Below are 20,030 nucleotides of genomic sequence, written 5' to 3' on the forward strand. Positions count from 1 at the left end.
TCTAGGCTGCGTGCCTGCCCCAGTCTCTTCCGCAGAACTACATGTGCAGCTTCTCCCCTCTGGTGCCTCACCCCAGTGCATCATGCTGCCTCAGGAAGGCAGTGGCCTGTACCACAGACAAGGGTTGATCGCCCCCGAGGCCTTGCCCTAGCCAACGGGCACTTTAGAAAAAGGAACAGGCTTTATTCAAGAGCAGGGGCAGGTCTGGTGCCTGTGGAGCAGCTCCTCACTTAGGCAGCAGCTCCCCCAGATTACGGGGCTTTGTGCTGATGGCTCCCAGCCCTTTCACACCAGAGCACACCCCAGCAGCAGAGTGGGCTCCCTGTGGCACTGCTGCACTGACAGTGCAGGACAAGGTATGTTCTGGCCAGGAACACTTGCGTCTCTGGAGTGCTGGAGTCCTCTTACATGAGAGTGTCCTCGTTCCGCACGTACTCCCCAACATCAGCCTGGTGGAACACCACGATGGCCATGGGATCCACCTTCCGGCACTCCTGCGTGGACTTGGCAGCCACCCCAAAGCCCTGAATGAACAGAAGATAAAAGAGTTTGCCCCCCAGCCCCGTACTCCCGCTCTGGGAAGTGCGGGCTCCACACCAGCCACTCACCAGCGGGACGTCAGCCATGGAGTACACCACCACTCCCTGGTACTGAGCTGTGTTCTCTGTGATGCGGCCCAGGCCTGACTTCAGGACATGGTTGCCGTAGAGAAAAGACTGCTCCGAGCCCGGCTTCACCCACACCTTGAACTGCAAGAGAGGCACAGGGCGATGAAGGACCGGGGGCTGGGGGCTGCCGGGGGCCGCCGGCGGCCGGTTCCCACCTTGGCGTAGGGCGCGAGGAAGTCCAGAGCCGTGACACTGAGCCGGAACTTCTGCGTCTTGGTGAACTTCCCGAAGCAGGTGCCCAGCGCCGTCAGGCTCTCCCGGGGGATGCTCGCCGCCACCTTCAGCAGCTTCTCGCTGCGGGGACCGGGAGCAGAGCTGGAGCAGCCCCGGCACAGCGCCCGCAGCCCGGCTCCCCCCTGCCGGCCCTCGCCTCACCTCAGGTAGTAGACGCGGTCGCGGTGCAGGCGGAAGCAGTAGGTGCCATCAGGCCGGTCCACCAGCAGCTGGATGTTCTCACCGATGCTGCGGGGACAGACACCGTCAGCTCGACCCGGTCTCTCCGCCTGCCCCCGGCGCCCCCCCCGGTGCCCCCGGTCCCTCACTATCACCCCCGGTGCCCCCGGTCCCTCACTATCGCCCCCGGTGCCCCCGGCCCCTCACTACAGCCCCCGGTGCCCCCGGCCCCTCACTATCGCCCCCGGTGCCCCCGGTCCCTCACTATCGCCCCCGGTGCCCCCGGTGCCCCGGCCCCTCACTATCGCCCCCGGTGCCCCGGCCCCTCACTATCGCCCCAGCTTCTCGAAGACCGTCCGCGTCTCCGCCTCCGTCAGCGGCCGCATCTCCCCGCGCCGCACACGCGGGGCCCCACCGGAACCGGAACCGGCGGAACGGGAAATAAGTGTAGGAACAGGAAGTGCCGGGCCGGAAGCGGCGCGGCGCCCCGTTGGAGCGGAGCGATGGCGGCGGCGGCGGCGGAGGAGGCGCGGCTGCTGGCCTGGCTGCGCGGCCCCGCGGCGCCCGGCGGCCCCGAGCTCTCCGCATACGTGTCCGAGCTGGCGGCGCTGGGGCTGGCGGAGCTGGGCCGGGAGCCGGCGCGGCTGGCGGCGGAGCGGGCGCGGGTCGGGGCGGAGACCCGCCGCTTGGCCTTCGAGCACTACCGCGCCTTCATCCGTTCCGCCGAGTGCACCGGCCGCGCCGGACACGGCTTCGGCGGCATCGAGAGCCGCCTCGGCAGCCTGCTGGAGCGCCTGCCCGCGCTGCAGGACGCCTGCCGGTGCGGGAGCGGGCAGCGGGACGGCGGCACCGGGGACCGGGGGGGAGCGGGGCGGCGGGGGCACGGGGGGAGATGGAGGCAGGTTGGGACGGCGCCTGGAGGAGCACGGGCAGCCCTGGGGGCAGTGGGGGCCTGGGCTGGGGGGTTGGAGGAGGTGTTGCTGAGCTGGGAAGGATGGGACTGAGGGGGAATCATGGAGGGTGCGAGGACCCCGGGGTTTACCTGCCGCAGGGGCAAGCCTCGTGCTGATCCCGCCCTGATCCCGCAGGAACTTCATGCGTGATGCCGAGGAGATCGCCTGCAGCCGGCGCATGAACAGCCTGACGCTGAACCGGCACACGGAGATTCTGGAGATACTGGAGATACCGCAGCTCATGGACACCTGCGTCCGCAACGGCTACTACGAGGAGGCCCTGGAGCTCGCTGCCTACGTGCGACGGCTGGAGAGGAAGCACAGCACCATCCCTGTGATCCAGGTAGGATCTGCTCTGCCCCTGCCCTGTGCCACCCTGCACCCAGCTCCTGTGCCTGAAGCCTCTGTCCCACCCCAGGGCATTGTGGAAGAAGTGCGCCAGTGCACCCAGCTGATGCTGAACCAGCTCATCCAGCAGCTCCGCACCAACATCCAGCTCCCGGCCTGCCTGCGGGTCATAGGCTACCTGCGGCGCATGGATGTCTTCACGGAGGCCGAGCTGCGCATCAAGTTCTTGCAGGCACGGGATGCGTGGCTGCGTTCCATCCAGGCCTCCATCCCCGACGACGACCCCTACTTCCACATCACCAAGACCATTGAGGCCTGTCGCGTCCACCTTTTCGACATCATCACCCAGTATCGCGCCATCTTCTCTGATGAGGAGCCGCTCCTGCCCGCCGAGGGTCAGGCCGTCAACGAGGGGGCCATCTTCCACAGCTGGGTGCTGCAGAAGGTGTCGGAGTTCCTGCGGACGCTGGAGCGTGACCTGCAGCGTGGGGTGGGCGGCCGCCTGGACTCGCTGCTGGGGCAGTGCATGTATTTCGGCCTCTCCTTCAGCCGGGTCGGGGCTGATTTCCGTGGGCAGCTGGCGCCCCTCTTCCAGCACGTGGCTGCCACCGCTTTCAGGAAGGCAGTGGAAGAGGCGGTGGAGAAGTTCCAGGAAGAGATGAATTCCTACACGCTCATCTCTACGCCAGCAGTGCTGGGGGGCAGCACAGGGGTCCCGGTGCCCATGGCCCAGCCAGGGACGCTGCAGCCTCCCATGGTGCTGCTGGACTTCCCACCCCTCGCCTGCTTCCTCAACAGCCTCCTCGTCGCTTTCAATGACCTGCGGCTCTGCTGCCCCATCGCCCTGGCACAGGATGTCACCACCTGCCTGGAGGATGCGCTTGGTGAGGTGAGGTACCAGGGGATAGAGCTGTGCCTTGTCCCAGGAGGATATGGGGGCAGGCTCGTCCTGCTCTGAGTATTGGTAGGATGGAATCATAGACTCATTTAGGTTGGAAAAGACTTTTTTGAAGATCATCAAGTCCAAGTGTTAGCCTGGTACCGCCAAACCCACCACTAAACATGTTCTTAAGTGCCATGTATCCATGTCCTTTAAATACATATAGGGATGGTGACCCCACAGCTTCTGTGGGCAGCCTGTTCCAGTGCTTGACAACCTTTTTGGGAAAGAGATTATTCATAATCTCCAGTCCAAACCTGCCCTGGTGCAGCTCGAGGCCGTTTCCTCTTGTCCCATCCCTTGTTCCTTGGGAGCAGAGCCCAGCCCCTCCTGGCTCCATCCTCCTGTCAGGCACTTGTAGGGAGCCATCAGGTCCCCCCTGAGCCTTCTGTTCTCCATCTGAACCCCCCATATCCCTCAGCCGTTCCCCATCACACTTGGGCTCCAGGCCCTGCACCAGCTCCGCTGCCCTTCTCTGGCCCCGCTCCAGCCCCTCAATGTCTCTCATGTAATGAAGGCACCAGAACTGAACCCAGGATTTGAGGTGCAGCCTCACCAGTGCCCAGTACAGGGGAACAGTTACTTCCCTGGCCCTGCTAGCCACGCTATTGCTGATACAAGCCAGGATGCTCTTGTCCACCTGAGTGCAAGCTGGCTCATGCTCAGCTGCTGTTGACCAGCACCCCCAGGTTATTTCTGTGGGCAGCTTTCCAGTCACTTTTCCCCACAGCTGGAGCATTGCAATGGGGTTGTTGTGGGCCAAGTGCCGGATGTGGCACTGAGCCCTATTGAACCTCGTATAATTGGGTGGGAGGAGTGTCCATTTTATGTGTGGGGTTGTCTGTGGGGAGTGTTAACAACTCTGCCTTTCACCCCAGGTGACTAAAACCATCCTGGCCTTCCACCGTGCAGAGGAGGCGGCTTTCAGCGGGCGAGAGCAGGAGCTCTTCGCCCAGTTCTGCACGGCTTTCCTGGATGACCTGCTGCCCTACCTGAACCGCTGCCTGCAGGTCCTCTTCCCACCGGCACAGATCGCACAAGCACTGGGTGAGATCCTGAGGGGGTTGTGTTTAGTGGGGAGGGGGGAGCCTGATCCGCCCTGGTCCTGCCCCTGTGGGGCTTCCCTTTGCCCACAGGCTCCCACCAGCCCCCCTTTCCCTCTCTGGCAGGCGTCCCCCCCACCCAGCTGCAGCGCTTCGGCCACCTGGGCCGCATCAACGTGGTCGCTCTGAGGGACTCGCTGGCTTTCCTGCTGCCGGCTCCGCCAGGCGAGGAGGAGCCTCTGCGCCCAAAGGAGGAAGAGGAGGCTGAGTCCCTGCCCGCACCCCTGCCTGCACCCGGGCAGGAGGGGTCCCCCGAAGGGGCTCTGCTGCCGACAGCGGTCGCGGAGTAGCGGGGCCGGGGCCGGGGCCGGGGCTGGTCCGTGTCACCCCGGCCCCTGCCCGCACCCTCCCCGTGCTTCGCGCTGCTTGCGCTGGGCTGCGTCACCCCGCCAGGTCCTCCCCGCCGGCAGGTGTCGCCGTCGCGCCCAGCGGGCTTGCGCATGGCGGCGGCGCTGGCTGCGGGGCGGCGCGTTGCGCTGCGGGCCCCGTCGGTGCGCGGGTGCGGGTCCGCTGCGGGCTGGGCCCGGCGGGAGCGCTCGTACTGGCGGGCGCTGCGGCGGAGGGTGCTGGGCCCGCCCGCGCCGCCCTTCGCCGCCCCGTGCCAGGTGGGAGCCCCGGTGCTGCGCGGCGCCGCCGCCGCCGTGGGCCCGGAGGGGCTGGGCGGCCCCGAGCTGCGGGAGCTGGCGGCGGCGCTGGCGGCCGGGCTGCGGCGGGGCCGGTGCGTGGGGCTGAGCGCGCCGCAGCTCGGTGTGCCCCTGCGCGTGTTCGCCGCCGAGCTGCCCCCCGCGCTCTGCCGCCGGTACCCGGCCGCGCTGCGCCGCGCGCACTGCATCGAGCCCTTCCCGCGGCGGCTCTTCGTCAACCCCGTGCTTCGCGTCCTCGACGCAAGGCTCGTCAGCGGCCCCGAGGCCTGCGCCAGCCTGCGCGGCTTCTCTGCCTACGTCCCGCGCCACTGGGCCGTCCACGTCTCGGGTACGCGCACCGCGGCCCTGCCCGTGCCTTGCAGCCCTGCCTGCACCCCTGCCTGCACCCCGCAGCCCTGCCTGTGCCCTGCACCCCTGCCTGCACCCTGCAGCCCTGCCTGTGCCCTGCACCCCTGCCTGCACCCTGCAGCCCCACTCGTGCCCCGCAGCTCTGCCCACGGCCCTGACTGTGCCCTGCAGCCCTCCCCATGCCCCACAGCCCTGCCCACACCCCTGCCCTGCACCCCTGCCTGCACCCTGCAGCCCCACTCGTGCCCCGCAGCCCTGCCCATGCCCCCGCCTGCATCCCGTGACCCTGACCGTGCCCTGCACCCCTGCCCGTGCCCCACAGCCCTGCCTGCACCCCACAACCCTGCTCACACCCCACAGCCCTGCCTGTGCCCTGCACCCCTGCCTGCATCCCAAAGCCCTGTCTGCACCCCACAGCCCTGCCTGCACCCCACAGCCCTGCCTGCACCCCACAGCCCTGCCCGCACCCCCGGGATCGGCCCAGCACCGCGGTTTCTCCCTGACCGCTGCTCTCTGGTAGCAGGGGTGGACGAGCATGGGGAGCCGGTGAGCTGGGAGGCAAAGGGCTGGGCGGCCCGTGTTGTCCAGCATGAGATGGACCACCTGGATGGCATCCTCTACATCGACCGCATGGACACGCGCACCTTCACCAACGTCAGCTGGATGGAGCTGATGGACTGACACCCTCGCGCCTCATCCCGCTGGAGAAGAGCTGCAGCAGGGCCCCGCACTGGACACTGGCCAGAGGGGCAGCACGGCACTGCACGGGCTCCTAGTCGACATTACTACAGCCAAAATACACACTGCGAAGCCTCAGCCTGGCTCCTGGCCCTTCCTGCTCCTGGGTTGGGGTGGGACAGGGGTTCAGCTCTCATTGTTCCAACTCCTGTGGTTATCCTATGGGTCTAGGAACCAGCACCACTGCCAGGGCTGTACTGGATGAGGGAACCCCTTTTCCAGGGCTTGTCTGTGGCCTGGGGTGGAGCTGGGGATGGGATACACAGTTTGGGCAAGGGGGGAGGCGAGCTGGCAGGAGCTCTTGTGGCACTTCCCTTCGCTGGGGGCTGGTCTGGAAGGGGGCAGAGCACTGCACTCTGCCTGCGGCTCCTGCCTGCACATGGCAGTGGCACAGGCAGTGTGTTACTGGGTGGAATTGAGGGGTCAGGCTGACCCCTGCCAGTGCAGTCAGATCCTCATGGAAAGCGCCAGGCACCACCTGAAGCTTTTGGATTGTTTTTATTTTCATATAAACAAGACAGAACCCAAAGCAGCATTAATTTAAAAAATAAAAAAGAGCAGGAAAAAGAGTGGGGTGCAGCCAGGGGGCAACCAGCCCCCAGGCTATGCCCAGATACCCCCCGTCCCCTCCCGGGCCATACACCTAGGCCCCACCAGGTGCTGCAGTGCAATTGGGTGAGCGGTGTGCAGAAAATGAACCTGTTTGGCACAGGCAGCAGGGACGGGGCCATCGCAGCCCCACGCCCTACCCACCCCTCAGCCTTCCTGTCCGAAGTCCTCCGTGAATTTCTTCACCTTCAGCAGATCCTCAGTGTTCACGGTGGGGCGGGTGGTGGCCAGGGAGCGCAGCATGTCCGACTGCAACACAGGCGGCTGTGAGCTGGCACATGGTAGGGAAACCCCCCCCTGCAGCACTGCAGGCAGCTCTGCCCAGCTGGGTGGCTGCCATGGACCACAGTGTCCCAAGGGGTTCCTGCAAGCAGAAGGACCCCCTAACCCACCCCAGCCTTGCCCAACCCTTGGCCTGGGGACAGACAGACTAGAGGAAGAACAGGGATGTGGCAGGGCCAGCGCTGCAGCACTGCTGGCCTGCCCCAGCCTCCACGCACCAGGATGGGTGCCTGGCGCTGCGGCAGTAACCACACTCACCATACAGACCATGGGCTCCATCAGCTTGTCACTGGGCACCTCCATCCAGGTCATCTCAGTGGCTCCCGTGTCACCAGGCGAGCACGGCATCAGGAGGTCATCCACAAAGGTGCCAGGGGCGGTGCGGGAGGGACCACGGACCTGCAGCAGAGCGGCAGGGTGGAATGGTGGCCACAGCACCAGCACCAGTCATGGGGCTCCCCCACCACCCCAGGACAGGCCCCCCAAGCCGGGAGCTGCCCCCACTCACCTTCTTGAAGTGTGTGGCCGACTGCACCTTGCGTACAGGCTGCATCAAGGCATCCCGCACGATAATGCTGATGTCAGCCCCCGAGTAGCCGTCAGTCTTGTGGGCTAGCTCCTGGATATTGGCTTCGGTCAGGCTGTGCGGGGTGTTGCCAAGGTGCAGCTTGAACATCTGGGCCCGCGCTGCCTCCTCGGGCAGTGGGATATAGATACGCTTCTCAAACCTATGGGCAGTGCAGGCAGGGGGTGAGCCCCAAGCTGCCAGACCCTGACAGGGCTGTGGGGCTGGAGCTGTGGGGCTGCCGGGTCCTGCTCACCTTCTCCGGATGGCAGAGTCCAGCACCCATGGGATGTTGGTGGCACCCAGCACCAGGATCCCATCGCTGCTATTCCCTACACCTGCACAAGAACACAGTACAGATGGCTCAGTGTGATCCCCAAGGAATGACGTGCGTGATACAGGCATCTGGCAGCTTTTCCTGTGCCTGCCCGCCCATCCTGCTCCCTCCTTTCCCTGTTTTCTCCCCACACACACACCCTGCATTTGCACCAGGAATTCTGTCTTGATGCGCCGGGCCGCCTCACTCTCATTCTCATTGCGCGAGCCACACAGTGAGTCCACCTCATCAATGAAGATGATGGAGGGCTTGTGCTGCCTTGCCAGCTCAAAGAGATTCTTCACCAGCCTGGGAACAAAGCAAGCAAGGGATGGGGGTCTCCACCAGGAACCCTGGAACCCCGTACAGCACCAAAGGCACCCAGCGCCTGTCACAGCCCCAGGTGAGGAGCCCCAGACTCCTCCAGCCCACCCTAGGAAGCCCGCGTTGGCAATGAGGCGAGCACCATGCTGGGAGAAGGACCATCCCCTGTGGAGCTCTGCAAGTGCCCGTGCTCTCCTGTGGAACCCACTGTCTGTGCTAACAGGGCCCCAGCCAAGATCGGGTCGGGAGGCCGGTAGCCAGCCCGCAGCAGCCACACGTCCTTACTGCCCGCTTACTTCTCACTCTCTCCCAGCCACTTCGACATCAGGTCAGAGGACGACACAGAGAAGAAGGTGGAGTTGTTGGCCTCAGTGGCCACAGCCTTGGCCAAGTAGGACTTGCCAGTGCCAGGGGGCCCGAAGAGCAGGATCCCTCGCCAGGGTGTGCGCTTCCCTGCGACAGAGGCCAGTGTCACAGCTCCCCTGTCCCTGCGCAGGCCAGATCCATGTGGGCTCACAGGGACTCATGTTCCTGTGTGTGGGGTCACATCCCAGCACACGCTTGCCCCAGCTGCTGCCCCACGGCACCTCCTCCATGGGCAAGCAGCAGCCGTGGCGCTGCCGTGCCTCTCACCAGTAAACAAGTGTGGGAACTTGATGGGCAGGATCACAGCCTCCTTCAGGGCCTCCTTGGCTCCCTCCAGGCCGGCCACATCACTCCACCGCACGTTAGGCTTATCCATCATGATGGCACCTGTGAGAAGGCAGCTCTACGCACGCAGCCCCACACAGACAGGCCAATATGCTCCCAACATCTGCCAAAAGAGCCAGAGCCCTCATCCTTCCCTAACCCCCTGCTCCACCAAACTGTGCTGCTCACCCCAACCCCACCATCCCTCAGCACAGAGGCTGGTCCTGGGGTTACCAGACCCCAGCAACACACCGCTGGTCCCCAGTCCCACAGCCACCCCTTGCAGTGGCCCTTCAGGAACCCCTCTGCTGGCCCTGCAGCCAGCCGGCAGGACCGTACCCACTGCGCCCAGCACAGCCCCTCACCCATCAGCTGCTCCTGCAGCATTTTCTTCTCCGGGTTCTCGCCCTCGCTGTCACTGTCACTCCTGGGGAGAGGCGACACGGGTCAGGAGCGGCACTGGCCCCGGTGCGGTGGCTCGGGGGGGGGGGGGGGTCCCAGCACCTCCACGCACCCCTTGTTGTCATTCTGGGACTCCTTGACCGGCTTCTTGCCGTGCTTGCCCTTGCTCCGCAGGTATTCCTTCAGCTTCTCCGCGCGGTCCAGGTACTGCACGCACTTGGTCCGGATGCTCTCCTTCGCCTTGTCGCTGTGAGCCTCATCTGTGGAGACCCGCGGGCGTCACCCGCGGCACCGCTCCCGCACCCGGCCCCCCGCCGCCGCCGCCGCCGCCCTCACATTTGATGGCGTGCAGGAAGTACTCCACGGCGTGCTGGTACAGCCGCAGCGCCTCCTCGTAGTTCCGGGCCTTGTCCTCCTCCGTCGCTTTGGTGACCAGGTCGATGGCTTTCTGCCGGGGCCGCGCGGTGAGCCGGGACCGGGGCCCAACCGCCTCCCCCCCCGCCACCACCACCACCGGGGGCCGGCCCCGCTCGCACCGGCGCGGCCGCGGGGACCGGGCCTCCCCTCCTCCACACACCCTGCCCCCCCCCCCCCCCCCCCCCCGCCCCGGGCACGGTGAGGCCGCCCCGCCGGGACCCGGCACCGGCGCGGGCCGAGGCCTTCCCCCCGCTGGCTCCGCAGCGGCACCGGCGCCGTGCCCCGGGGGGGGGCGGAGGCGCCGGTCCGCGCTGCGGCAGCGCCGGTACCTGCAGGGTGGACGTTGTCATCTCATCGCCCGGGAGCGCCGCTGCTGGCGCGGCCCGGACCGGCGGCGGCGGCGGCGGAGCGGGGCCCGGCGGACGAACCGCGACTGCGGCTGTGCGCGACAGCGCCCCCTGCCGGCGGCCTCCAGCACGGGCGGGGCGGGGCCTCGCCTCCCTCTGCTGTAAACCACGCCCACCCCCAACCTCCCCGCTCCCTCCCCGGCCCTGCGGCCGCGCAGGCGCACACGCAGGCTCCAGTCTCCCCCGGGAGCGGGGTGCCCCGAGCCCCTGTGTCCAGCCTGGCCTCGGGCACTGCAGGCATGGGGCAGGCACGGCTCCTCTGGGCGCCCTGTGCCAGCGCCTCAGCACCCTCACAGGGAAGAGCTTCTGCCTTGTATCCAGCCTGAACTGCCCCTGCTTCGGTTTGAACCCATCTCCCCTTGTCCTGTCACTACAGCCCCTGATGAAGAGTCCCTCCCCAGCATCCCTACAGGCCCCCTTCAGATACTGGAAGGCTGCTATGAGGTCTCCACGCAGCCTTCTCTTCTCCAGGCTGAACAGCCCCAACTTCCTCAGCCTGTCTTCATACGGGAGGTGCTCCAGTCCCCTGATCATCCTCGTGGCCTCCTCTGGACTTGTTCCAGCAGTTCCATGTCCTTTTTATGTTGAGGACACCAGAACTGCACACAATGCTCCAGGTGAGGTCTCACAAGAGCAGAGCAGAGGGGCAGGATCACCTCCTTCGCCCTGCTGGTCACGCTCCTTTGGGTGCAGCCCAGGATACGGTTGGTTTCTGGGCTGCGAGCGCACACTGCCGGCTCATGTTCATTTTCTCATTGACCAGCACCCCCAAGTCCTTCTCTGCAGGGCTGCTCTGAATCTCTTCTCTGCCCGACCTGTGGCTGTGCCTGGGACTGCTCCGACCCAGGTGTAGGACCTTGCACTTGTCGTGGTTGAACTTCATAAGGTTGGCATCAGCCCACCCACAAGCGTGTCGAGGTCGCTCTGAATCCCATCTCTTCCCTTCACCGTGTTGACCACAACACATGGATGCACAGAGGCACACGTGTGCACCCCCAGCACATGCTTGCACCTACAGACACCCCTACATGGGTACGCATTTCCCCCTTTCAACCACCCATGTATGTGTGCACACCCCTACAACACCCTTACGGGTGCGTGTCCCTGCGCCCACCAATGACCCTCACAGCCCCACTACCCCCAGCCAACCCCACTACAACACTCCAGTGTCCCCCCCCAGCATCCCCTTGTCCAGTCCCTCCCAGTCTCTCTCATACTGGGTAGCACAGCACTGTTCACCCCACCACCACCATGTGCTGCACCGTCAATTCCCCCCCGGCACAGCCACACACATCACTGTGACCTCCTCTGTGACACCCACAGCCTCTCCAGAATGAGACCCAGACACCCCATCAAAGGCAATCTGATATAAATAGCGATTTACAAAGAATACAAAAATAGAAGGGGCGTGCGGGGCCTGTAGTGCTTGTGTGGGAGCTGCAGCCCCGGTGGGGGCTGGCACCCCCCAGGATCCCCCTGCACCCCACAGCCCCAGCTAGCACAGCCCCAGAGAAAGCAGAAAGTGAGCAGAGGAGTTTGGCTGAGGAGCATCAGGGCCTCAGCCAGGAGCGGGGAGCCCTGGGGGGGGGGTCCCACTGCACCAGGGCTCTCCCCACAGCCCACGGCACGGAGCTGCCCCCCCCAGAGGGAGAGAAAGTACAAAAGCGAAAGTGCATCAATCTACATGTACTGCCCCAATCCCCAGGGCCTGCGAGCCCCCGAGCCATGGGGGGCCAGATCCCCAGCAGCTCCAGGGCAGGGGGCCAGGCTGCAGGGTTAGCGGTGCCATTAGGGGGGGGGTCCTGGCAGCCCCAGCCCTGCAGGAAGCAGAGACACAGCATTGTTTTCTGGCTTTGGGAGGTTTTGGGGGATCACTGCTGCACCCTGCAGCAGCCCTGAGAGCAGCAGCAGGGTGCAGGGGGTCCTCTCTTGTACCCATGAGTGCCCCAAGTAAGACAAGTATGTGTCCCCCACCCTGAGTGGGGCAGAGGGACCCTATGCTACAGCAATGGGGGCATCACAGAGCCCCAGACCCATCCCAGTTGGGGACAATGCGACCCCCTCTGGGGGGAGCCCCAAGGCAGGAGGGGTGCTGGGGGGAGCACTGGGGTGCTCCAAGGCACGGTTGGTGAGATGAGTGATGGGTTTAGGCTGGGGGGGGGGGGTTAAAGCTGTTGTCTGTGCCCTGGCCCCCCCAGAAGCAGGGGGGCTGGGATTGCCAGTGCAGAGCAGGAGAGGCTCAGACCCCCCCAGCCCAGAGCAGCCATCTGCCACTGCCCCGGCAGCTCTTGGGGCAGTGAGTCCCAGCCCCGGAAAGGCACTGGTGGGACAGGAGGTGTGGGGGGGGGCCCTCCACTTTCCCCCTGGTCTGTGATGGGGAAAGGTCGGGGGGGGGGTGCGGGACTACCTATGCCAGCAGCCCCATGCGGGTGACTTTGGCTGAGAGGAAGGTGTGCAGGACGAAGACGATGGGCTTGGGGCAGGAGTGCAGGTCCAGCGCCTGGAGGGGAGATGGGAGAGCAGAGTCAGACCCTGCACTGTGATGCCAAACCCCATGGGGGGCACTAGGATCTCACACCCAGGGCTGGGAGCTCCCAGCCAGTGGTACCCAGCAGGTCCAGGCAGCCACGGTGATGCTGCAGGGATCAACGAATCCCAGAATGGTTTGGGCTGGAAAGAACCTTAAGGTTCACCCCAGTTCCAACCTCTGCATGGGCAGGGGCACCTTCCACTAGAGCAGCTTGCTCCAAGCCCTGCCCTTGAACACTGCCAGGGATGGGGCAGCCACAGCTTCATCTGTGTTAGCACCTCACGACCCTCACAGTGAATGACAAAGGGAAGCCCACCCAAATCCAGGGCTGAACCCGGCTGCCCCCTTCCTCACCAGCTCCCCCTCGGGGCCCCCGAAGTCAAGGTACAGGGTCCTGATGCCATCATCTGCCGACATCTTCAGCCTCTCGTAGGGGTAGCGGAAGAGGATGCTGCCACCCGGCTCCTCGCGGCAGATGGTGAAGCCGCACTCGTAGTGGATGCAGAGCAGCACCTCCTGCCCACCCAGTGTGCAGCCTGTGGGCACAGGTAGGGTTTAACCCACTGCCTGCACTGCTGCTGCTGCTGCTGCTGCACCCCCCGCGTGCAGGTCCCTGCCAGGAAGGTGCCCTGGAAGGGGGGAGCCCGGGAGTGTCCCCTCCCCGCAGCACTCACCCACGGTCACCTCCCTGATCAGCTCAGCGGCAGCGTGGCAGCCCTGGACCAGGATGCGTGTCCAGGAGGAGAGGTCCCGGTGGGTCTCCACACGGAACACGTGCATCTCCACACCCTGCCGAGAGCCCGTCCGGGTGGCAAAGGTGAGCTCCGAGCCCAGGGCGGGCGAGCGGAGGCCTGAGCCCGAGTGCACCAGCCTGGAGGGGTGGAACACACAGAAGGGGTAGCAAGGGGCACGATGGCAGCATCAGGACGATGCCGCACCGTGCCCACCAGTGTTTCAGTGTCTGTCCTCTGCTCCAGCAAGAAGCAGAGCCAAGGAACCGGGCCCAGAGGATGAAGGTGGATGGATAGAGCCCTGCCAGCCCACCTGGTAGCCACCAGTGGGTAGCTGTGGCAAGGGGAGGCCCAGGCGTCCCTGGTCCAGGGCATGCCATCATACAGCAGCAGGTCCTTCTCTGTCACTGCCATGAGGACAGGCCTCCACTGCTGCCGCCCTCCGTCCAGGCGAGCCTGCAAGAGACATGAGGGCATGGTGAGGAGCATGGCAGGGCCACTGCAGCTAAGACCAGGCTAGCCCCAAGCCAGCGGCTCCACGCTGCAGGGCTCTCAGCAGTGCCCATGTGCAGGGTGCTACTGAGGCTGCCGACCCCACAAAACCAAGCCGGGAGCAGCTCTTAGGGGACCCCGCTGCTGGGGCCGCCCTCACTGCGGTACCCGCGCAGGCTGTGGCTCTCAGGCAGTGAATTCATGGAAAAGCAAGAGGGTGATGAACATCTCAAGCCAGGAAATCCCAGCAGGAGAAGGTGCTGAGGGCATGGGAAGCACTGCCTTTGCTGCATGTCGTAGGTTCAGCTGTAACAGCTGTATTTCTTCTTCTAGTAGCTGGCGCAGTGCTGTGTTTGGGCTTTAGTCTGAGAACAATGCTGCTTAAACACTGATGGTTTAGTCTTGCTCAGCAGCACTTACCCCGTTCAAGGACTTCTCAGTCTCATGCTCTGCCATGAGAAGGGGCATAGGAAGCCAGGAGGAAGCAGAGACAGGACACCTGACCCAAACTAGCCAAAGGGGTATTCCATACCACAGCACGTCGTGCCTAGAACCTGGGGGGAGTCATCTGGAAAGCCCAGATCACTGCTTGGGTTGGGCTGGGCATTGGTTCACAGGTGGTGAGCAATTGTACTGGACATCACTTTTGTTTATTGGGGTTTTTTTTCCCTTCCCTTTTTAGTTTTATATTCTCTCCCCTTGTTACTTCCCTTACTAGTAGTAGTAGTTTTATACATACTTTAGTTTTCTATATCCTTTAGGTACTGGACTGTTCTTATCTCAGCCATGGGGCTTACATTCTTTTGATTCTCCTCCCCATCCCACCCAGATGGAAAGGAGAAAAGGGGAGCAAGAGGCTGCATGGTTCTGAGCTACCAGATGGGCTTAATCAACAACACCACAGTGCAGCCACAACAGCAGAGCCCATCACGCTGGTGATGGAGCTCTCCATCAGCCATGCAGCTGCACCCACAGCCCCGCTGTCACTGCTGTCCCCACAGCAGCAGCATCCGCACAGCCCTGGCACACGTACCTGCTCGGCCAGCCAGGCGATGTGCTTCACCTCCCTGCCACCGGCCACGGCGCCGCCGGTGCCCAGCATGGCGTTGAGCTCAGCCAGCACCTGCGGGAGCAGGGCAGTGATGTTGGCGTGCAGCGCCATGAACCAGGAGTGCGCCGTCGCTGTGTCCTTGCAGCGCAGGATCAAGGTGTTCCGGCTGTCCGGCGAGTGCAGCTCGATCAGCCTGAGAGGGGACGGGAGCAGGGGCACGCCGATGAACCTGTGCGCAGCCCAGCAAACTGCCCGCACTGGTCTGGGGCTCTGGCTGTGCCACGGAGGCTGGTGCCAGCCCTGCCAGCGGGCAGAGCTGGCGGATTTATAGGGACCCCTTTTCCATAGGCAGGGGAGGCTGCCAGCCACCCCATAGGGTCAGGGGATGCCCAGCATAGCCCAGGCCAAACCACCCAACTGCCCTGTCAGAGCTCAGCAGGGGAAGCAGGAGGTCGTGGGCAGCACCCAGCCCTGTCTTGGGGGGGGGTCCACGGGGAGTGGATCCCACCACAAGCAACCACTGGAGTTTGGGGGGGGCACGGGCAGCCCCTCACCTGTTCTCCAGGTCAGGCATGCTGAGGTTCCTAGCAGCGAAGCACATCTTCAGGGGGATCACCTTGCGGTCACGAGCGCCCTGGTGCTGGGGGGAGCCGGAGTCCTCGCTGCCGCTCAGGCTGGGTGACTGCGGGGCAGCCCCCTCCCAGGGCAGGTCCGACACCAGCGAGGGCTTCTTGATGTAGGGGGTCACCTCCCGCATGAACTTCACTAGGGGGGAAAGGGGAAAGGACAGGTTAGGGCTGGGCAGGGACCCTGCACCCCTGTACTCGAGCCCTGCATGATGAAGATGCTCTGACCGTGGGGGTGTCTTGTGCCCCCCCAGCACACAGAGGGTCTTGGGCAGACCCCCCCCAGCAGCACCAGCACAGGCCATGTGCCAGAGAGCTGAACTCCACTCCCTCCTCATGCTACAGGCAGCAGGAAAGGGGCACCCTCCTTCCCACCCGGGGGTGCGGCACAGGCTGGAGAGGCCTGGACATGGGGCCATGGCCTGGAGGGTTCCACCCTGCCCGGAGACGGAGATATCCCAAGTGAAGGACAGGCGCTGGCGGCTCATCCCCGCTGCCGTCGTGGGTGTAGGAAAGGGAAGGCGGCGCAGCACAATGGGGCCGGGCAGGAGGTCAGCCTGCAGCCCATCCTGGCTGCCGCGTTGCAAGAACAGCACTGGCCAAGTTTCCAGCGCCGCAAGCGCTGACGGCGAACTGACCCCATGCTGCTGCTTGTGCCTGCCAGCAACCTGCCGGCAGCCTGCCTCCGCTCCCGGCGGCATGGAGACGAGGAGAAGCGTTTGCAGCCAGGACATCCCGGCTCCACGCTCCTCTCCAGCCTGCGCAGGAAGGAAAGAGGCACCGACTCCTACTCCCCCCAGACCATCCCTCCGTGAGCACCACCCAACCGGGATGAAGCAGAGCCTCAGCGAGGCGCCGGCACCCTGGAGCCCATCCCAGCTGCGATGGGGCAAAGCGGTGGCCTGGCTCACCCTGCACACGGTGCCACCACGGGTTCCCCTGTGCCAAGGCTGCGGCAGCTGCCTCGCCAAGGGAAAGCCAACGCCTCCGAGATGTCAGCGAGCGTCAGCGGAGCCGCTGCCAGGGCCGGGATGAGGCAGGAAAGCTGCGAGGAGTGCTGACAGCAGCCTGGGACAAGGCGATTGCAGCTGGGGCTGGACCCTCGCCCGTCGCGCTACCCCCGGCACGCATGGCGTGAGGGAGCAGCGCGCCGGTGCCAAGCCCCGCAGCCCCTCGCCAGTGCAGGAACGTGCCGGGAACGGCAACGCTCACACACCCCAGGGCAGCGGGGAGTTAAACCCAAACAACAGAAAAAGGCAAATAAGCCGTAATCCGCCGTGGAGTGAAACTCCCTGTCGCGGAGCCAGGACAACCGACGCCTCGCCAGAGAGGGAACAGCAGCAGCCATGGGGCCCCGGTCCTGCTTTCGGCCACATGAGCCACTGCCGGACCCCCCGGTCCATGGGCATGACAGAGCCCACGGTTCACCCGCTGCACCCGCCACCGCAGGGGCTCTGAGGGGCAAACCGCCCGCCCGGTTTGCCGAGGGAGCAGCACAGCAGGGCGGGACGTGCTGCCATGAGACGCTTGTCCTTGCTGCGGGCAGCAAATGAGTTAATATTAGCCTCCCGCCGCACTGATCCCGGGATTACCGCCGTCCCCGCGCACCCCTAATCCTGCTGCCTGGCTGGGCAGGGCACGGACGCGCCGCGGGGCAGGGGCAGAGGCGGCAGGTCCTGCCATGGGGCCTTCTGCCAGATGTGGACAGCTGCCTCCAGCACCGGATGGGAGCCTGGCACCCTGCAGCCACCCCCCCATGGCAGGACTCCAGACCATTGTGCCAAGACTCCGCCGTGCCACTGCCGGTGTCCACCGGGCCATGGCCACCAGCTCACCAAAGGCCAGGACAATGGCATCTGCAAGCACCGCTTCTGCTCCTGGTGAGGCAGTGGCCGGAGCACAGCCACCCCGACACAGCCTGTGCTGCCCCACCTACACCTCACCACAAAGGAAACCCGGTTGCTGCCGGCACCCTTCGCCCAGCCTGCTGCAGGAAGCTGCTCTGGCTGCACGGCAATGCCGGGTTAGCACCAGCCTCAACGGGGCTGAGCCCCCATGCACTGCCTGCACGGCTCCAGTGGGTGCTCAGGGCTGGAGCCCCCTCCTGCCACCGGTACCTCACCCAGAGGGGAGACACCAGAGAGGTTTCCCCACCTTTGCACATGGGTCAGCTCCACAATGGGCCTTCCCCTTTGCCTGCCCAGTGTGCGCCTGCCAGCCACAGCTCTGCCCGCAGCTCCCAGCACAGGCAGAAGGGCTCCCTGCCCGCAGCGCGCCGGAGCGTGCCAGAGCACGCCATGTGCCTGTGGGCACCCCGAGACAGCACCAGATGCGGGTCCCTGCAGCCAAACCCAATGCCCAGGGCAGGAGCTGCCGGCCCAGGTGAAGCCTGGCACCGTCCAGGACCCTGCCAGGGCTGTCACAGCTCCAGGGGCTGGTGAGGAGGGACGTGGTGGGATGGCACAACCAAGGTCTTCCCCCATGTCCTCTCCATGGCCTGCAGGTGCCAGGCGGTGCCGGACAGTGCTGCCAGGCCCTGGGCCAGCCGCAGCCGTTGGATGAGCCGCCCCAGCAGGAAGGGAAGAGGCGGCTGCTGTGGCGCCTGTGGCTGTGGCGGAAGCGAAGGATAAACATGGCACGGGGCTGGAGCTCTTGTGGGACAGGATCAAACAGACAGGGGAAAGGATGCGGTGGGGAGGTGGTGGATCGGGCACGGTGTCCTGCGAGGACTCTCGCTGCTGTTGACAGTGGCTCTGAACCGGTGGCTGTTTAAACACAGAGCCCAATGACACAGCTCCACCCTGGTCCTTACAGCCGCCCAGCCGTGGCTGAGACACAGAGAGCTGCCCCGTGCCAAGGAGCCCACCTGCCTGCCCTTGTGCTGGAAGCATCCATCACCAGCATCAGCCCAGCCCAGCCTGGTACAGGTGACCAATTCCAGCACCCAATGGGCATTGTGTCTGCAGAGCAGCTCCACGCACCAGAGAACAGGATGCCGTGTGCGGCACCATGGACCTGCTTGGGACACTCTGACCCACACAACACAAAGGGCTTGTGTCCTGCCAGCTGCCTTGGGCACAGCACCCCATAGCACAAACCCTGTGTGCCGCGCACCAACAGGGCAGGCGGGTCCTGCCTGAGCTTGTTGGGCTGCCGGGAACAGGTCGGGCAGGAGCTGGTGGCCCCATAAGGCCAGCCCCAAACTGGCTGTACGGTGGGTCCAGAGCCAGCAGGGACACGGGCAGACCCCAACACCCTGGACAGAGCCCTCCCAGGGCTTCAGGAGGCACAAGTGCCCACCGCGGGGGGCTCTGTCTTTGAAGGCTGGGGACACGATCCATGGGGGGACATTGCAGCCAGGGGACTCCAGTTCGGCGCTGGGGGACCCCAGCTCTGCCCACGGGGACCTCAGCTCTGCCCTCGTGGGGCACATGGGCAGTTCGAGTTGCCCACACTTGTCGCCAGCTGGGAGGGGTTCCCATCCCACCACAAGCAGGAGCACCCCTCCCAGGGGAGAGGACACATTGTCCTTGTCCCCATGCCAGGCAGGAGCACAGCGGGACCCAGCACCAGGGTTGGGAGTTTTGGGGGGACACACATGTACAGCGGGAAGGGTGGGAGAACAGGGAGAGTGGGGTCCCACAACCGGAAAAAGGGGCCAAGCGAGGGTCCAGGAGCCCAGTGACAGCAGGCAGGGAAGTGTCGTGAGACCTGATAGTGGGGCTGGGGGCTCCCAGGAGAGGAGGGGGCCGGTATGGGGTACGCGGACGGGGCTGGTTCAGTCAGTACCTTCGAGGATGACTTCCCTCCCGGCACGCTTCAGCGCCTGGACGGCTTGATCGTGAGTAGCATCCCGTAGATCGACGCCGTTAACGGCGAGGATGGCGTCACCGAGACGGAGCGCCCCGCTCCGCTCCGCCGCCAGCCCCGGGAAGATACGTGAGATGAGCACCGGCATGCGATTCTCCCGACCTCCCTTGATGCTGATACCGAGCCCTCCCGCCTCCGCCTTCACCACCCGCACCCTCCGCACGCAACCGGGCGCTGCCTCCGGGTTTCCGTTAACCACGCCGTTCACCGCCGCCGCCTCGCAGCTTCCCGGTTCCGCCGTTAAGCTCAATGCTTCTCCGCTCAGCTCCGCCGCTACCCGCACCCAACGTTCCCGTAACAGCAGCTCCAACAGCCCCGCTTTGCAAGCGCGGGTCCACACGGCCATGCCGCCGGTGATGCCGCCGCCACCGCGAACCGGGAAAGGGGGCGGGGTCTACCGAGGGGGCGGGGGCATGTAAACACGCCCCTCGCCCGCATGGCGCGCTGCTATAGGCTACAGGCCGCGGGAGAGGCGGGGCTAAAACGCCCCTCCCCTCTCTCCAGTGAGACCAATCGCAGCAGAGGAAGTGAGAACCGCCTCTGCTGCGATTGGTCGCTCCGGAGGGAGGGGGGAGCGAAGCTC

At 65.1% G+C, this 20,030-nt stretch overlaps 4 protein-coding genes across 6 annotated transcripts; 1 reads left to right on the plus strand and 3 right to left on the minus strand.

Moving 5' to 3' along the window:
• Positions 1 to 162: 162 nt before the first annotated feature.
• Positions 163 to 1,488, minus strand: NIP7 (nucleolar pre-rRNA processing protein NIP7). Its single transcript, XM_065661995.1, has 5 exons — positions 1,392 to 1,488; positions 1,044 to 1,130; positions 824 to 962; positions 609 to 749; positions 163 to 524 (listed from the first exon to the last, which is right to left on the minus strand). Exons 1-5 carry the CDS (start codon positions 1,445 to 1,447, stop codon positions 405 to 407), a joined length of 543 nt encoding a protein of 180 aa, XP_065518067.1. The 5' UTR covers positions 1,448 to 1,488; the 3' UTR covers positions 163 to 404.
• Positions 1,489 to 1,537: 49 nt separating this feature from the next.
• On the plus strand, positions 1,538 to 6,213 carry COG8 (component of oligomeric golgi complex 8). 3 transcript variants are annotated; one of them, XM_065662538.1, is made up of 5 exons: positions 1,538 to 1,881; positions 2,150 to 2,357; positions 2,433 to 3,251; positions 4,181 to 4,349; positions 5,921 to 6,213. In XM_065662538.1, exons 1-5 carry the CDS (start codon positions 1,565 to 1,567, stop codon positions 6,076 to 6,078), a joined length of 1,671 nt encoding a protein of 556 aa, XP_065518610.1. In that variant the 5' UTR covers positions 1,538 to 1,564; the 3' UTR covers positions 6,079 to 6,213. The 3 variants fall into 3 exon arrangements, with proteins under 3 accessions (XP_065518610.1, XP_065518607.1, XP_065518608.1); XM_065662535.1 differs by lacking the exon at positions 5,921 to 6,213 and adding an exon at positions 4,472 to 4,820; XM_065662536.1 differs by lacking the exons at positions 1,538 to 1,881; positions 2,150 to 2,357; positions 2,433 to 3,251; positions 4,181 to 4,349 and adding an exon at positions 4,704 to 5,377.
• A 401-nt stretch (positions 6,214 to 6,614) lies between these two features.
• Positions 6,615 to 10,198, minus strand: VPS4A (vacuolar protein sorting 4 homolog A). The gene is made up of 11 exons (XM_065662539.1): positions 10,070 to 10,198; positions 9,660 to 9,771; positions 9,436 to 9,583; positions 9,287 to 9,348; positions 8,865 to 8,984; positions 8,528 to 8,684; positions 8,068 to 8,216; positions 7,848 to 7,929; positions 7,535 to 7,754; positions 7,285 to 7,425; positions 6,615 to 6,993 (listed from the first exon to the last, which is right to left on the minus strand). The coding sequence occupies exons 1-11, from the start codon at positions 10,088 to 10,090 to the stop codon at positions 6,892 to 6,894; spliced, it is 1,314 nt and encodes a 437-aa protein (XP_065518611.1). The 5' UTR covers positions 10,091 to 10,198; the 3' UTR covers positions 6,615 to 6,891.
• Positions 10,199 to 11,499: 1,301 nt separating this feature from the next.
• On the minus strand, positions 11,500 to 19,826 carry SNTB2 (syntrophin beta 2). Its single transcript, XM_065663057.1, has 7 exons — positions 19,367 to 19,826; positions 15,506 to 15,716; positions 14,934 to 15,144; positions 13,722 to 13,864; positions 13,352 to 13,548; positions 13,032 to 13,213; positions 11,500 to 12,647 (listed from the first exon to the last, which is right to left on the minus strand). Exons 1-7 carry the CDS (start codon positions 19,791 to 19,793, stop codon positions 12,555 to 12,557), a joined length of 1,464 nt encoding a protein of 487 aa, XP_065519129.1. The 5' UTR covers positions 19,794 to 19,826; the 3' UTR covers positions 11,500 to 12,554.
• Between the last annotated feature and the right edge of the window lie 204 nt (positions 19,827 to 20,030).

The sequence above is a fragment of the Lathamus discolor genome, chromosome Z (genome assembly GCF_037157495.1).
Source record: "Lathamus discolor isolate bLatDis1 chromosome Z, bLatDis1.hap1, whole genome shotgun sequence".
Taxonomy (NCBI): Eukaryota; Metazoa; Chordata; class Aves; order Psittaciformes; family Psittacidae; genus Lathamus; species Lathamus discolor.

Bases quoted from the DNA above. Each gene is read 5' to 3' on its own strand.
- NIP7 (XM_065661995.1), bottom strand. From the start codon at position 1,447: ATGCGGCCGCTGACGGAGGCGGAGACGCGGACGGTCTTCGAGAAGCTG. The intron at 1,131-1,391 runs GTGAGGGGCCGG...CTGTCCCCGCAG, and splicing joins TTCGAGAAGCTGGGGCGATA to CATCGGTGAGAACATCCAGC. The intron at 750-823 runs GTGGGAACCGGC...CCTCTCTTGCAG, and splicing joins TCCTCGCGCCCTACGCCAAG to TTCAAGGTGTGGGTGAAGCC.
- COG8 (XM_065662535.1), top strand. From the start codon at position 1,565: ATGGCGGCGGCGGCGGCGGAGGAGGCGCGGCTGCTGGCCTGGCTGCGC. The intron at 2,358-2,432 runs GTAGGATCTGCT...GTCCCACCCCAG, and splicing joins GCACCATCCCTGTGATCCAG to GGCATTGTGGAAGAAGTGCG. The intron at 3,252-4,180 runs GTGAGGTACCAG...CTTTCACCCCAG, and splicing joins TGGAGGATGCGCTTGGTGAG to GTGACTAAAACCATCCTGGC.
- VPS4A (XM_065662539.1), bottom strand. From the start codon at position 10,090: ATGACAACGTCCACCCTGCAG. The intron at 9,584-9,659 runs GTGAGGGCGGCG...GGGTCTCCACAG, and splicing joins CTTCCTGCACGCCATCAAAT to ATGAGGCTCACAGCGACAAG. The intron at 7,426-7,534 runs GTGAGTGGGGGC...GCTCTGCTGCAG, and splicing joins CGGCCACACACTTCAAGAAG to GTCCGTGGTCCCTCCCGCAC.
- SNTB2 (XM_065663057.1), bottom strand. From the start codon at position 19,793: ATGGCCGTGTGGACCCGCGCTTGCAAAGCGGGGCTGTTGGAGCTGCTG. The intron at 15,717-19,366 runs GTACTGACTGAA...TTTCCCCCCTAG, and splicing joins GAGGGAAGTCATCCTCGAAG to TGAAGTTCATGCGGGAGGTG. The intron at 15,145-15,505 runs GTGAGGGGCTGC...GTCCCCTCTCAG, and splicing joins ATGCCTGACCTGGAGAACAG to GCTGATCGAGCTGCACTCGC.